Below are 14529 nucleotides of genomic sequence, written 5' to 3' on the forward strand. Positions count from 1 at the left end.
TTATCCCAGCACCCCACTTGCATCACCATGGTAACTGATGTCAAACATTGACCTCGAAAGACGTCTGACAAGTGTTTTTACCCCCGTCTGGCATCGAAGGTTCTGGCGAAGGCCGGCCGCTCCCAGAGCGCTACCTGCGCGACCCCATAGCCGGCGCGCCGACCTCAGCGACAAGGAACTGGCATTGGTGGATTTAGCGCCCCTCGACAACGCAAATGAGGTCAGTAACACGTGATTCCCGCATGCTCTACAGCACTTTCATCTTGGACCGTAGAGGACGTTACTCTAGTTTTGCGTTCTCGTAACCGCTCATGCCCTTGCATCCTGTGGCTCTGCGACCTTGGCATGCCGGTGTGACCTGATGCCGACCGCCACGCATACAAAACAAACAATCAGTCTCTGCTACAATAGCGGTGAACAGAACAACTCATTTTGGGCTTCTTTCACAACACCGGCAACCGCCCCTTGTAATAGATTACATATGGGTCTCGCCACTCGCATGTCCAGGATACTAAGCCGTGCAAAACAGGTAAGTGCCGGTTATTAGCGTGAGCACGCACGATGTTACCCAGCATTGGTTCGGAGTGAGCCCGCCGCGCATCGTCTGTAGACATCCACACTGTGAAACCGGCGAACTGACCATAGCTGGCCGTTTTGCGGCCTCTCCTCGCCTCAAGATTGACACTTCAAGGGCCCCTCTACCCGCAATTTATCTGAGCACCGTGCGTCTCGGATGGCGCACACTTGAACACTGTACCTCATGCGTGACCTGCAGCAGCGTTTCATGTGCTGCCTTGCTCAATTACCAGCAGTGACAGTGTCTGCCCTCCACTGCGGAGTTCTTTCCGATGGGGTGTCAGAGGGGGAGTGGGCACTTTTCGATTCGCGGTGCGTGAGAAGTAATGCAGACACAGAGACAGAGATTCCTAGAATGCTCCTGTATGGCCAGGCCATCTGCAGCGTTGTTCGCTATCCCCCTTGGGTCGGCGGTGCTGTTTAAGCAACAATTCCCGCACTAGAGCGGTGCCCGCGCAAGGGGGTTGAGTTCTTACACATGCGAGGCGCAAACCAGCTTCCTCCACAACTGGTGTCGTTTGCCGGAGGCTGAAGAGTGGTCTGACCGAAGCGTATATGCACCTCGTACGAGTACGATTTCGACACCCTCGGCCTTCTTTCCAGCTGGCCACATCAGCAAACCGCTTTCACGTCTACTATCGCTTCGGTGCTGTGCGCATCCCCGTCAGAGACGCGGTTCCGCACCCGGAATCGACAGATATTGCAAACTTTGCAAAGGCAGAGAGAGCAACGGCGGCAGTTCAGTGCGGCCGAAAACGCGTTCTGACCCACCGCAGCGAACCGGGAGTCGACGACTGGAGCGGAAAGCGGCGCGAATGAGACCGGAGCGGAACGCCGGCAAAGAGCGACTCTCAATACAGAACATACCAAATTCTATGGATGGATACGTACCAGTTGCTGCAGTACTCACATCGCCTTGGCGGCTTCTGGCGACCGCGCAGCGCTCCGCCCCTGTAACGGACTCCTGTGTTTCTCACTCGATCACCGCTGTCAAACTCTGGCGCATCTTTGTTGATGCGAAACGACCCTCCATTGCTTCGCGTGCTGAGGAATTCACCAGCGAGTTAAAGAAGGCCACTCATTTCATTTCTTGACGCGCAGCCCGCGAAGCTTTGCGGCGTCGGGCTGGGTCGCCGCGAGTCTTCTTTTCTCGCTCACGGCCGGGGTCTCGAAGGGCGTGCTGCCGGTGCGGCTGAAACGCACAGCGCCTGGCAGCTTGCCCACCACGAGAGCTGTTTTCAGTGTTGAATCCTTTTTCCTATTTCAGCCTTTCAAGGCTTTCTACAAAGGGGAGCGGCAGCGAGCTGTCGAGGTCGTTTCACGAGGCCCGCCTCCCCCGAAACCTGCAAGCAGATGCGTCGCGTGTCTGCCGCGAACGCTGGCGTTCACGTAGTGCCAGGCCCAGATTTTCTAGCGAAGCAAATGCGCAAACTTTGACACCCTCTCTGCCTGCTCGCCTCTTCTGGCTCAAAATGTATGCCTCGCCTTCCGCAGCGAATTCAATCTTGCCCGTTCTGCCTGCGTTCTAGACATTCACTTCGTGAACCGAGACGCTGTCACGATTTGCGCAGAGACGTGGCTTCCTCGTCGAGCGTCTCCTTTCTCTGGATCTCCGCTCCTACTACTAGCGCTGGGCGCCGAGGGTATTGGACGCAGGAGCGGCACAAGCAGGTGCCGGGCATCTTGCTCTGTCTAAGCTACGGGAGGAGACAGATCGGACTCCCCCTGCCGGTTAACCGCGCCTAGCTAGCTGACGGGCGTTCGACGCGGCTCTCTCGGTTTCCTTTCCGCCTGTTCACCCGTCAATCGGGCAGGATGCTTCCTCCATCCCCCATTCCTTCCGCTGCAGCTCGCAGCCTTCTATCCGCCGGAGGAGGTCCTGCGTGTCTCCTTTTCGCCGCGGGCGCGGCAGGGCGGCGCCCACTCGGCGCGGCTCCCCCTGGCTCTGTCACGCCTCTGCGTGGGCGTGACAGAGACAGGGTCCGCGAGGCCCGCCGCAGAAGGGCGGACTGCGGCGTGCCCTCTGGCGTGGAAAGCCCTTCCGCTGAACCGACCTGCTGGTTCCGCGGTCTGAGGCGTCTTTTGGCCCCCTCGACGTCCGCACGACCCCGAGCAGACTCAGCAGGTCTTTTGGGCCAGGTTCCCTCTGTGCTTCGCTCGGCAACGCGCGCAACTGCGTTCTCTTGCTTCGTTCCTGTTTCCTCTTCATCTCCTGGCTTCCAGCGGCCCTTCTCGCCTGCGTCAACGCTGGGCTGCGACGGCAGCCGCTTGGAAGACTTGGGGTGCGGCAGGTCTCGTTTTCCCTCACTTCGCCCCTCAGCAGGCTTCTCTCGCCCTATATTTCCTTCGCCTCTCTCTCCGTGCGGCGCCTCCCGCTCGGCGATGACATCTGCAGTGCCCGCCCCGGCGGCTGGTCTAGGGTCGCAGCGCAGAGCAGACGAGACGCGCCCTCACCCACCGACGCCGAGCGCCGTGTCTCTTCTCGAGAGGAGACAGGAGGCGCAGACTGTGGGGTCGCCGGCGTGTCCCTTCGGTGAGGCTTTTGCAGCGCGGGCAGAAACCCTCGAACAAGTCAGAGATCACACACGGAACAGACACAAACGAGGGAGGACTCGGGGAGCGGGAAGCGACCCTCCTGCGTCTGTCATCTGCGCGATGGAACTCGAGGAGGCGCGAACAGTTAACCTTGGAGAGTCACAGAACGACTAAACTAGAAACTGGATGCTGTGGAGACATAGATGCATGCACGTGACACGTCTGTGTGCAGCTGTCGGAGGGACTTCAGAGAGAGAGGCGCACCCACATTTGTTCCTTTACCGCTTTGCACCTCTTCATGTTTTTTTCTCAGAACGAGTCTCCAATGCACCAGGGTCCTCCCTCTGTGGCGCCCCTGTTCGTCCCGATTGCCCGTCTCTCACTGTTGTCTGCTCTTCGCCTTGCGTTTCCTTTCAGACGTGTTCATCGACGTCCGGAAAGGGCCGCCTCCCTCCTTTTTCTCTCTCTCGTTCGGCCTCTACAGGAGTTCAGACCACGCGGGCGCGAGAGCCTTTTGGGGGAGAGAGCCGGAGAGGATTTCCTTCCTCTTGCGACTTCCGCTAGGCGTCGGCGACCGACCCATGCCTCCCGTCGACCTTGAGCCGAGCATGAGTGTCTCTGCATTCAAAAACCTCTTAGCCGAAGCAGTGGAGTCGAGCGGCGGACTGCAGTTTGTCCTCGTGGACGGTGTGCGTACGCTGGACGGCATTGAAGTCGCGGATTCGGTGAGTCTCGCTCTCAACCTCGTCTTCTCGCACGTGCGTCTCTATTAGGTTGCAAGTCGGGGGTGATGGTGCTCAACAGAAGATGAGTCGAATTCGCCGTCACTCTGAACTTGTCTGCTCAAACAAAATTCGCCAGCGTGAACCCCTCCTGTCCGCTAGTCGTTGCTGGCTGTGCTCTACGGCGGGGCTCCATCCCTGTCTCCTGCGTCGAGCGTCTGTAACTTCCACGCGTTTGGGCGAGTCGAGCTCCATCTTCTTCGAGATCCATTTCGTGACCGCCGCCCTTTTCGCGTCCGCTGTGCCTTCTGAGATTTTTTTTTCATCAGTAGGGCGCGCGTCCTCTCCAGGCTTGCTGAACAATGGAGTTAGTTGCATGCGAGCTCCATATGTGTGATGCCCTGTATACAGCCCGACGGCATGGATCTACAGCGTCTTTTTTGGCGATCGAAATTGTCACGTTTTCGGCGCCTCGTGTTCAGCCCTAGTGGGGCGGTGTGAAGAGACAGCGTTCCCGGCATCGCGCTGTCCTCTGTAGGACGCGGGCGGAGGCCCCTGTACGTCAAGCACGCACCCGTGACCTCAGCGTTGTAGAGTCTCTCCTTTGTCTGCAGGCTCCTCTTCGCGAGCTGCTCCTGCGAGGCTTTTCCTTCTCTCTGCTCCTGCCTCACATCCAGAGCGACGGCAGGCCCTGTTCTCGCAGCGCTTCGCATCACGCTTCGCAGTCGTTCTCGGTCGCACTCTGGTCGTTTCCTTCCTCTCGCTCGCCTCTCGCGTCGCCATCGTCGGACGCCTTGTCACCTAGCAAGACCGTGGCGGCGCTCTCCGCTGACGAGGCGAGCGCGGGCGAGCAGCGAGCGCCCTCCTCAGTTCCTTTGGACACGCTGCTGGCGGGCGGTCAGAACGCAGGGCCTTGCGCACTCGTTTTTTTCCGCGTCTGGCCTCTCTCACTCGTCGACTTGATGGTGAGGCGCGCGGGCTCGCCAGGTGCACGCGGCGTGGCGGAGGCGCCGGCTCTCGGCGCGGCGGGCTCCAGTCCGCCGGCCTCGAGCGCCTCTGCGTCTATCGGGACCCCCGTGTCTCTCTCTGCCTCCTCGCCGGCTGATGGTGCAGTCAAACCTACGGAGCTTCTAGCTCTCTTTCCTGTCCACGCCGACGCCATGGCGGCTTCAGTTCTCTCTGCCTCGCGAGCGTATCTGACGCGTCGAGCTGCCGACCGCCAGGCGGAAGGAGGGCGCGCACGAGCCCAGTCTGGCGTCTGCAGGCCTGAGAGGAGAGGTTTGGAGGCGGGCGACGAGGAGGACTCCGCGGCAAAGGACAGCGCGAGACGCCGGAGACAGGAGTGCGGCGGTCGCACCAAGCTGAAGGCGCAGCATGAGCGAGACGCCGAGAGGGACGCGGAAATCGTACAGGAGGCCCTGGCTTTCGGCGTCCTCTGCGGGAAGGAGCAACTGCTGAAGAAGCTTCTGTCTCTGCAAGAAACGCTGGATATGCGGATGAGCAACCAGGAAAAACAAAAGGAACTGAAAGTAAGAGGAACCATGCATTTTTGTCTAGCTCCTCTCCTTAGCTGCCAAGCCTGAAAACCCGGCTCTTTCCCATCGCCTCCATCGCAGTCCGTCTGCTCATTCTCGTTCCCATTCACTTCGTTACGTGTATGCTTTGGTATCTATCTTTATCTATCTATGCCTATCTCTGTCTGTCCCTCTCTATACGTATACTCATCTATATATTCATCTATACCTATCTCCATTATCTCCTCTATCTACTTCTCTATGTCTGTCTCTATCTGAATCTATGTCTATCTATCTCTTCGTTTCGTTTGATGATTCTCTTGCTCTTTCCGCGTGTCTGAGTCTCTGTGCTCATTCGAAGCGTGTCTCGCTGTCTCATATTTGGCAGGCTCGTTTGGACCGGCGGGCGGGTTCCGTTCGCGGCGCGGTCGCGTGGAGCATGTGCGCGCTGCTCTCTGCACAGGCGTCGCTGGTGTTTTACGGAACATACTTTCTCTACTCCTGGGACATCATCGAACCACTCACGTATCTCCTCGGAGCCTTCGACGTCTGCGTCGCCTACGCCTTCCACGCCGCGACCTCCTCCGACTACTCGCCGCGTGAGTCTCCTCGCCGCGCGCGGAGGCAGCAGCCGACGGCCCACATCCGTCAAGAAAATGGAACAAACCCAGACACATCTTTGAGAGGGGTCAAAAGAGGAAAAAGCAGATAAAGGTTAGGACGTTTGCGGCGCGCGTGAGGGTCTCCGTGCTGCCTGGAGCCGCTCAGCGGCCGCGAGATCGACCTGCACCGACAGCTGTGCGCAGTTGTCGTCTTTCTGCGTTGGTCTGCGCAGACACATTCGTCCAGTCCATCGTCGAGCGACGGAGGCGGCGAGCGTACAGGTGAGAATCTCGACAGAAAAAGAAGGCGCGCTTCGACGGGAAACAGTCGGCCCCGGCAGGCTGTTACAAGGCGAAAAAAACGTCATGCATGACCCACGAGACTTTGCATTTACGGCGACTGCGTCTGTGTATGCTCATTCGACTGCTGGGAAACAGTCAGACATGCAGGTAGCTCTTGGTGGGATGCGGGCTGCGCGAAGGAAAGAGGCTAACCACGTGTATGCGGCATATGTAGTATGTACGTGTATGCACGCAGGTACTGATATGTATATCGATGCGTGTGTGAATGTGTGGATGTATTATTGTACTTTTGTGGGAATGTAAGTCAGCTGACGCTGCTTGGGATATAGAATTGAGTTGGCTGAGTGATGAATGCCGTGAGGCACACGAGACGGCAATGCCTGTAGGCGCATGCGTAGACGTCGTTTTTTCTCACTTTTCTGCTTCTTCGGCAGGGCGGCAAACTTCGACGCTAGCGCATTCTATCGCGAGGCTGAGCAGCTGCAGCGTCTGCAGGACAATATTCGGGTAGGAAACCTGAGGGAGCCTGGATTCAGAAGAAACTGAACTTTGCGAGGAAACAGTTCCGCAGGGTTCCTCGGCAATCCAGGGGGATGTGCAATCCAGTCCTGACCAGCGCAGCTGTCGGCATCTCATGTGTGAGCCTTGTGCTCCCAAAACTCCCTTTCGGTTTACACGAGGCATTAAACAGGAACTAGAGGCACGCTCAGAGCCGGCAGATACACCCGCAGAGATTTTGCTTTCAACGACGTCATGTTTCCTCGTTTTTCTCTCCCTTCCAGCAACTGCAGAGCGCGTACACCCTCTACTTCGGCGACGGCGGATGCCTAGCCGCGCCGCGACCCGCCTCGATGTCGACTTCTCGCAAAACGCCGTCTGCGTCTGTCTCTTTCCCCTCTCCCACTACGAGTGCCACGCCGTTTTCTTCGTTCGACGACTCTTCCAGTGAAAATCGCGACATGGAAAAAACGCAACGAAACAAAGAGAACTGCGCCAGGCTCTGATTTGCTTCGAGCTCTTTCTCGCCGTGCATGCAACTTATGAATGCGTACCCGAGTATACCAATGAATATATATATATATATATAACCATCTATTTATATCTGCACGCTGCTTGAGTTCCTTTGCAGCGTGTCTTCACTCGCATCTACTCGGGTGTCGCGGAAGGATTTCGGGGCTAGTCTGCTCCACGCAGAGGCCGCGAGTCCGGAATCGTTCGCGTATCAGTACACGTAGGCGTCCGATGGCAGAGGCGTGGATGCTGCCACGGAGATACATTTCAAAAATAGTGGACTTCCTCCAGCCATATCCAGCGCCTGGTTTTACCCGCGTTTCGCACCTCGGATGTCGTCTGCTTCCCGCTTCCACACAGCTTCTTCAACACGGGCTGAAAGAGTTAACAGCGGAGAGGCTTGTCTGCCGTGCAGTCGCGGCCCTATCAACAGAACATGTGTTTAAATAATTTAGGGAAGGAGAAACTCGAACTTTCATTTTGTTTACTAGATCCTAGATCGAACGCGTCTACCGATTCCGCCACATCCGCATGATTTATAATCTAGGCGAATTGCCGCTCTCTGTTTGACGTGTGGTGTGAGCGCGCACCAGCGCATATTCCAAGTCGAGAAGGAGATGTACCGAGGAGTGGAACTAGCAGAGTTATCTCTACTCAGCTCTCGAGTTTCTAGAAAATCGCTTCCAGCGTCGACAGCCCACGCGCACGTTTCGAGCGACGCTCGGGGCGCCTGGACACGCACAGGATCCTGTCTTTTATGTCGAACAAAAATGCCGGAAAAGTAAAAAAATCACAAAACGCGTTCCAGAAGGCCGAGATGCACCACGCGGCGAGCTCGGAACTCTGACCACAGAGCAAAACGGACAAAAAGCAACATTGCAGAGCCGGTCTCGAAGGGCCGCGCGCGTCACTACGCTTGCTCAACGGAAACACTTTACCAACCGTGAAACATGCCTCAAACTCGGGACAGAAGACTCGCGCCTACACACGTGTGCAGCCAGTGGGGAACTCACATGGGTGAGAAAAATAAAACGAGTCAGTCGCGTTCCCGCCATTGAAAAGTGACTCTCTGCTGCACGCGCACCAACGCACAGGCCGTGAGCTGCACCATTCAGAAGCGTACTCTTTGCTCCCTCCTCTCCCTCTCGTTTGACCTCCGCTTTCGTCCCGCGGCGCAACGCGTCGTGGCCTCTCTCGTAGCCCTGTGCTGGCGCTTCTATCTCAAACTTCGCGAACGCGTCTTCTCCCTCTTCTCTGGCCTGTGTGGCTGCCTCGCTCTCGATTTTCCCTTGTGTGCATCACAGTTTTTGCGCCTGAACTTCTCGACAGACTCTAGTCGAGCAGCGCCTTCACGACCATGTTTGGCTGCAAAACAAAACTCCAGAATTCATCGATTCCCGATCTCCTCGCACCTCCGCGCCCGAGAAAGCGCAGCGGGAGAGTGGCGCAGCCCCAGCCTCGTGCTGCCGGCGCCTTCGCACAGCGTCGCACTCAGACGCTGGAAAAATCTGACAAAACTCCTATTCTGCAGTCCACCGGGAGACTCCATGCAGGAGTGGACAGGCACATAAATACGTAACTAAAACTCGGGGGAAAAGCGTTTTGTGGAGCCGCCGCCGCTGCCGAGGAGGTGGGTGTGCGGAGATAAGCAAAGACTGGGAGAAAGGGGCAAAGACAACTCACATTTAATTTCTTCAGGTTCGGATACTTTTGACCTGTGCCCACGAAAACGACCGGCTGTCCCGTGATGTATACCATCGACAGCGCAGCGCCAACCTGAGAAAAAATAACGCGAAACGCTCCTTGCACACGTAAAAGAGAGACCTCATGCCTGTACATAAACACAGCGTAGAGGCATTTTGGATCTAAGCCAAGCGAAATACGAAGTGTTAATGGTTTTTAATCGCACAACTCAGTCTATCCATATGCATATACACACATACGAACCACGGAAGCAGGAGTCGCAGATTCGAAAAGAAAAGTCATGCATGACTACTCAGTATGAATACTCACCATCACCAGCGCATGTCAGCCATCTATCTATCATATATCTGTATATGCATATATATATATATATATATATATATATATATATATATATATATATATATATATATATATATATATATATCTGGGCACAACTTTGGCGCTGCTTTCGCATGTGCGATCCCGCATCTTCGTAGAAGCCGCGCTTCCCACAGCTGCTGAGGCCCAGAGGATTACGGGCGGCGTTTTGATGCAATCAAGAGAAAGCGAGGCGTTTGCGTGAAGATGTTTTTACGGCTCAGAGAAAAAGGTCTTACTTTGTCATCGACCGTATCGAACTTTGTGAGGATGATTCCATCCACCGTGCGAGGAGGCCGCCCGCCCTGAGCGAAGACACAGGCGCCGCAGCCGACACTGGCGAGGAAACACAGAACGAAAAACCGAAGCACGCGAACTACGGACGAGACACACAGCCACGCCAGCGCCAGTCGCACGCCGCTTCACGCGCAGAAAAACGTGGAAAGACATCGAGACGGGTCAAAGCGAAGGAAGCAGGAAACCGACTTCCTGGGCGCGGGCAGCGTACCGTGGCAGTGAGATCCACAAGGGCCTGGTTAAACTTTTTGAGCTGGTCGACAGCGTCGTTTCCCACAAGCGCCTCGCCGACGAACAAAATCATGTCGGGGTTGTTCATCGCGACCAGCTTTGCTAGCGCCCGCATCAGAGGCTCGTTGTCCTGCCAAAGAAAGACACCCGACGCCACACACAAAGTCCGAGTCCGCAGCGCGCCGCCCTCCGCTCGCGAACCTCATCCATCACCCCACACCCCGACAGGGCACATGCCTCGGGCCAAACATATTTCACGAGGCTTTAGCTTTGTTGAATCTCTGTCCGCAGATCGCGAGCATACTAACGGAGCGGACGTTCACCTGCATGCGGCCTGCGGTGTCGATGAGGACGACGTCACGCCCCTCCTGACGCGCGACGGCGAGAGCCTCGCGCGCGATCGCGGCGGCGTCTTTTCCGTAGCCGCGCTCAAATACAGGAACCTGAAGACACCTGAAGCGAGAAGAAAGAAAACACGCGCAACGAAAACGCGGTGATGGCATTAAAACGGCTGCCGACTGTCGGGCGCTAATACACGTGACGAGTAGGACAGAGACAGCACTGCGGAACACAGAGATAGAGGGAGAGAGGGAAAAAAAGACATAGACGCACAGTTGCACTCTGCTTTCTCTCCCGGCGCGAGTCGACATGCATATAAATATGCACACCTATATATACGCATACATAAATGTGCATCACAGCGTGACGAGGAAACCGATGCGTCAGGAAGGAGTGAGGGAGAGGCAGAGAAGGAGTCTTTGAAGAAGGGTATGGCTGTTTCACGCGCGCCGCAGTCGTCACCTTGAGTGCGTCCGGAGTTGCTCGACAGCGCCCGCGCGGAACGTATCGCATGCGGCAATCATGACGTCGAGGTTGCCCTTCTGAACGCAAGAAAGCCAAAAAATCGTTCCCCAGTCCTCGTTGTCAGTTCAGAAAGGCTGGCACGCTCGCTGGCATGGCAAGGAGATGCACCACCGCCACCAAAAGAGCGAGCGACCGTACGCAGTGCAATAAATAAATACTCAAGCACGCGCAGAGAACGACGCGTGCACACACACAACTATCTCCCATCCTTGTTTTCTTCAAAATTAACCAAAATATTATTCATTTTTTCCCTTGATTCAGGTACTGTAAAAATCAATTTTGTCGGAGAAGGTTTTTTATAAAAAAATTATAAATAGACAGTTGGGACGCAGACATCACTATCTACATGCACAGATTATTAGCCATATCCATCCATCCAGAGGCAGGCAAGCATTAAATAAGATTCAAAAGTGGATGAAGGTGATTTTTGCAGCCGTTTGGCCTACGTGCTTGAGGTAGTACGCGACCTTCGCCAGGTTGGTGGACTTCCCGACGCCGTTGACGCCGAGAAAGACGATGGAGAAGACTCGCCCCTCCGCCTTGGCTTCCAGGGCGAGCTTGAGGACGTCCACGGTCCTGAAAACACGGGAAAAAAGTTCATAAAAAAGGCACGCACCGCTACGCTTTCCCCTGGCATGGGGACAGACCGCACGTATCTTCAAGTCAGAGTCTCCATGACAAGGCGCGCCTCCTCTCTGTGGCTCGATGATCCACTCGAGCAGGCACACACAGTTGCTTCCCCAATCCGGAGCGTGGAGCTTTTTTTGACGGCAGATAAAGTTGCCGGAAATATTGTTTCGGCGTCTTACTTCTTGGGCGTGAGGATCTTTACAATGGCATCGCGCATCGCCATGCGCACTGTCTGATTCACAGACGTGAAGGACGCGGTTCGCGTGCCTTTCAGCCGCGACTGAACCGAGTGCAGCAGCAGGTCAATCACCTCCTCCGCTACGTTTTTGCCTGAACGAGAAAGAGACAGAGCGGCCGCAGGCTCGAATGCCGCCGCACGAATATTGCGGGGGGACGCCAGACGCGCGACGCGGTGTCCTGCGAATCGCGAGTGGAAGACAGACAGACACTCGCCTTTTCTCGAGGCGCGTCTGCTTCAGCCCTCGTGCACATTCCCTCCCTCTGCGGCGCGCACTCGGTCTCCTCTTTTTAGCTGCATTTTTCCCACTTTCGTCGGAAGGCGGGCAGCGCGTCTGTGCCTAAGGAGCCCCGGGCGGCGCTGAGGCACCCACCCGCAAGGTACGAGCGAAAGGCGGGCAGCGTCTCCGCGATGTCGCTCTCCGTCATCACTTTGTTGCCTGCAAAATGCAGAAAAGGGACACGCAGCCAGGCCACCGCGTTAGAAAAAAGCCTGACCTGCATGCCAAGGAGCTCGGTCGCGCCGAAAGTACGCAGACTCGCGCGCCCGAAACGCTCAAAAAGATCTACGAAGCAGAAGTCCTTTACCTGTGAAGTTCTGCAGCTTCGAAGTCAGGCGGCCGAACCAGCTCGACGAAGGCGCCTCGTCAGCGGAACCGTCTTCTTCCTCCTCGGAGTCATCCAACTCCTCGTCCGCACCTGAAGAAAAAGCACCCTCCCACAGACGCGGACAGCTGAAACGAGGCGATGATGGCGACTCAGGGCTGCTACAAACCCTGAAAGAGACACGAATCCGAGGTGGAGAGCGAGAAAAGACGCCGCGCAACGCTCAGGGAAGGAAGAGGAAAGAATGGAGGCGTTCCTGCAGCCTATATAAATCTATCAGTCCTTGTCAAGTTCCTTTTATCTAGTTGGCTCACTCTGTACTTAGTATCAGACCAAAAAGAGTGGGGAAGCGAGCCGACAGAAGCGGCGCAGCAAAAAAGAGAAAAAGACGCGGAGTTGGGCAACTGAGAACGACGCGACGCGGAGGGAAAGAAAAAAAACCGAAGATCGAAAAAACGCTGAGCATGTATGCTCACCGTATGTCATGCGCTCCGCTGCCGCCATGCTCGACTCTCCATTCACGTCGCCGCTGGCTCCAGGCTTCTTGCTAGGAAAGGAAAACGACAAAACTTGAGAAAAAAGATGACGCGCACAACGGAGACTACCAACCGGGGCGCACGTCTGTCCATGTGCGGCTAAAATGGCGCGGAAGAAGCGAAGGAAGACGCGACGAAAGGAGGCAGCGATATCGACTCCTTTTCTGAGCTAAACAAGATGGAAATAGAGAGAGACAGGATGCAGTTGTTTCGTACCTGAAGTCGAGAGCGTCCATGTTTTTCTTGGTGACGCGCTGATTCGAGTCCCACGGCATCATCGGGCGCCTGGCGTTGACGCTGCCCTTCTTCTTGCCGCGGCCGTCGCCGTCGTCTTCCTCTTCGTCTTCCTCATCTACACATACATGCACACACGCACGCGCGTCCTCTCTCCTCTGCATCTCCGCGCGAATCTCACCTCTCGAGTCATTTCCAAAAAGCTGAAACTCCACACGCGCGTCTGAAGCCTCCGCCAGCAGCAGACACTCTCCACATGTCGCCTTCTTTCAACTCCCTCACCTGTGGTTCCTTTCTTCTTTTTCTTTGGTTTGTATCCCTTCGCACCTCCCGCGCCCTTTCCTTGCAAAAGTTTCCTTTCCTTCTGCTGCTGGTACAGAGACGTGAAGAGATGCACGAAGGTCTCATCGAACGGCACAGCCGGCGGCGCGGCGACAAAGTCCAGCGCTGCGAAACACCGACAAAAATAGCCGCGGAGGCGATGAGAAGCTTCACCACGACGCACCCGCAGACGGAGCTACAAATCGGCGCAAAGACGCCGCGAAGACTGAGAGACAGAAAGGCGGAGCCCCAGGGTCGTCGAGACGCGCCGCCGACTGGCAATGGCACACCCAAAACGGAGAAAAAACCCGAAAACCACTAATGGCAAAACCCTCTCTCCCCCCCTTCCTTCCCTCCCCGCTCCGCCGCGACGCTGAGAACGCCCGCCACCTCAAGAAGCAAAGAAAAGAAGAGCGAAGATACCGCAATCTTACCCTTTTTGCCTTGCATGTACTTCACAAAAGCCGCAGCCGTTTGCTCGAGGAGCGCATCGAGGAAGGCGAGCTGCGCCATGCCGCGGTAGACGACGACAAAAATGATTTCCAGGTTATTCAAGAACTTCCACTGCAGAGTGTATGGCGCCACACTCGCGCTGCAGCTGCCTGAACGCTCCTGAGACATCAGACAGAGACGCAAAAACCTACAGGCGATATGCACACGCACAGATGCAAATCCACAATACATACAAATATAAATACGTATACACACATGCATATATATATATATATATATATATATATATGAGATCCATAGCGACAGACAGAGAGGACTGAAGCAAGAGAAGGCATATACGCCTGCGTGGGTGCATGCGCAGAAGGGCCTATCCACGGGTAATAGGTAAAGACGTGCTAAATGGTCGCGGTCGCCCGGCTACAGAAATAGAGGAGAAAGAGAGGAGAGAAGAGACGCTGAAGAGGGGAAAGCCCCGAGAGAGAGCGTGTCGAGAAGAGAACGAAGACCCGAGAGGAAGCGCGCGGAGGCATTTTCTGATAGCTCCTAACCTCCAGAAGGACATTCTTGATCAAGTGATCAAACGGCGCGCCCTGGATCTTGGCGAAGCAGAAGCTCCACAGCACCACGCCGCCGCGCGTGAAGGCGCAGATCGCATCAATCATTTTCTGCACGTAGAGCCGCGGAAATACAGACAGCGCAGGCATAAGCGGGCAAACAGACCTACACACAAGACACAGAAACACTCGCAGAGACGCCAGCAACGCCGCCCCTGCGAAAGAGGGATATCTACACG

The 14529-nt window shown here is 55.9% G+C and overlaps 2 protein-coding genes across 2 annotated transcripts; one reads left to right on the forward strand and one right to left on the reverse strand.

The window, feature by feature from the left end:
• Positions 1–2391: 2391 nt before the first annotated feature.
• BESB_057160 (uncharacterized protein) lies at positions 2392–7256 on the forward strand (the record flags this gene model as incomplete). Its single annotated transcript, XM_029364151.1, has 7 exons — positions 2392–3109; positions 3529–3836; positions 4448–5362; positions 5736–5946; positions 6183–6231; positions 6687–6759; positions 7035–7256. 7 exons carry the CDS (start codon positions 2392–2394, stop codon positions 7254–7256), a joined length of 2496 nt encoding a protein of 831 aa, XP_029220074.1.
• Positions 7257–8595: 1339 nt separating this feature from the next.
• BESB_057170 (signal recognition particle receptor alpha subunit) lies at positions 8596–14398 on the reverse strand (the record flags this gene model as incomplete). Its single annotated transcript, XM_029364152.1, has 15 exons — positions 8596–8628; positions 8947–9039; positions 9567–9632; positions 9836–9985; positions 10179–10308; positions 10657–10736; positions 11166–11295; positions 11529–11679; positions 11961–12026; positions 12175–12285; positions 12669–12739; positions 12945–13080; positions 13245–13409; positions 13718–13895; positions 14285–14398. 15 exons carry the CDS (start codon positions 14396–14398, stop codon positions 8596–8598), a joined length of 1674 nt encoding a protein of 557 aa, XP_029220075.1.
• Between the last annotated feature and the right edge of the window lie 131 nt (positions 14399–14529).

This window comes from Besnoitia besnoiti, chromosome IV (assembly GCF_002563875.1).
Source record: "Besnoitia besnoiti strain Bb-Ger1 chromosome IV, whole genome shotgun sequence".
Classification (NCBI taxonomy): Eukaryota; Apicomplexa; class Conoidasida; order Eucoccidiorida; family Sarcocystidae; genus Besnoitia; species Besnoitia besnoiti.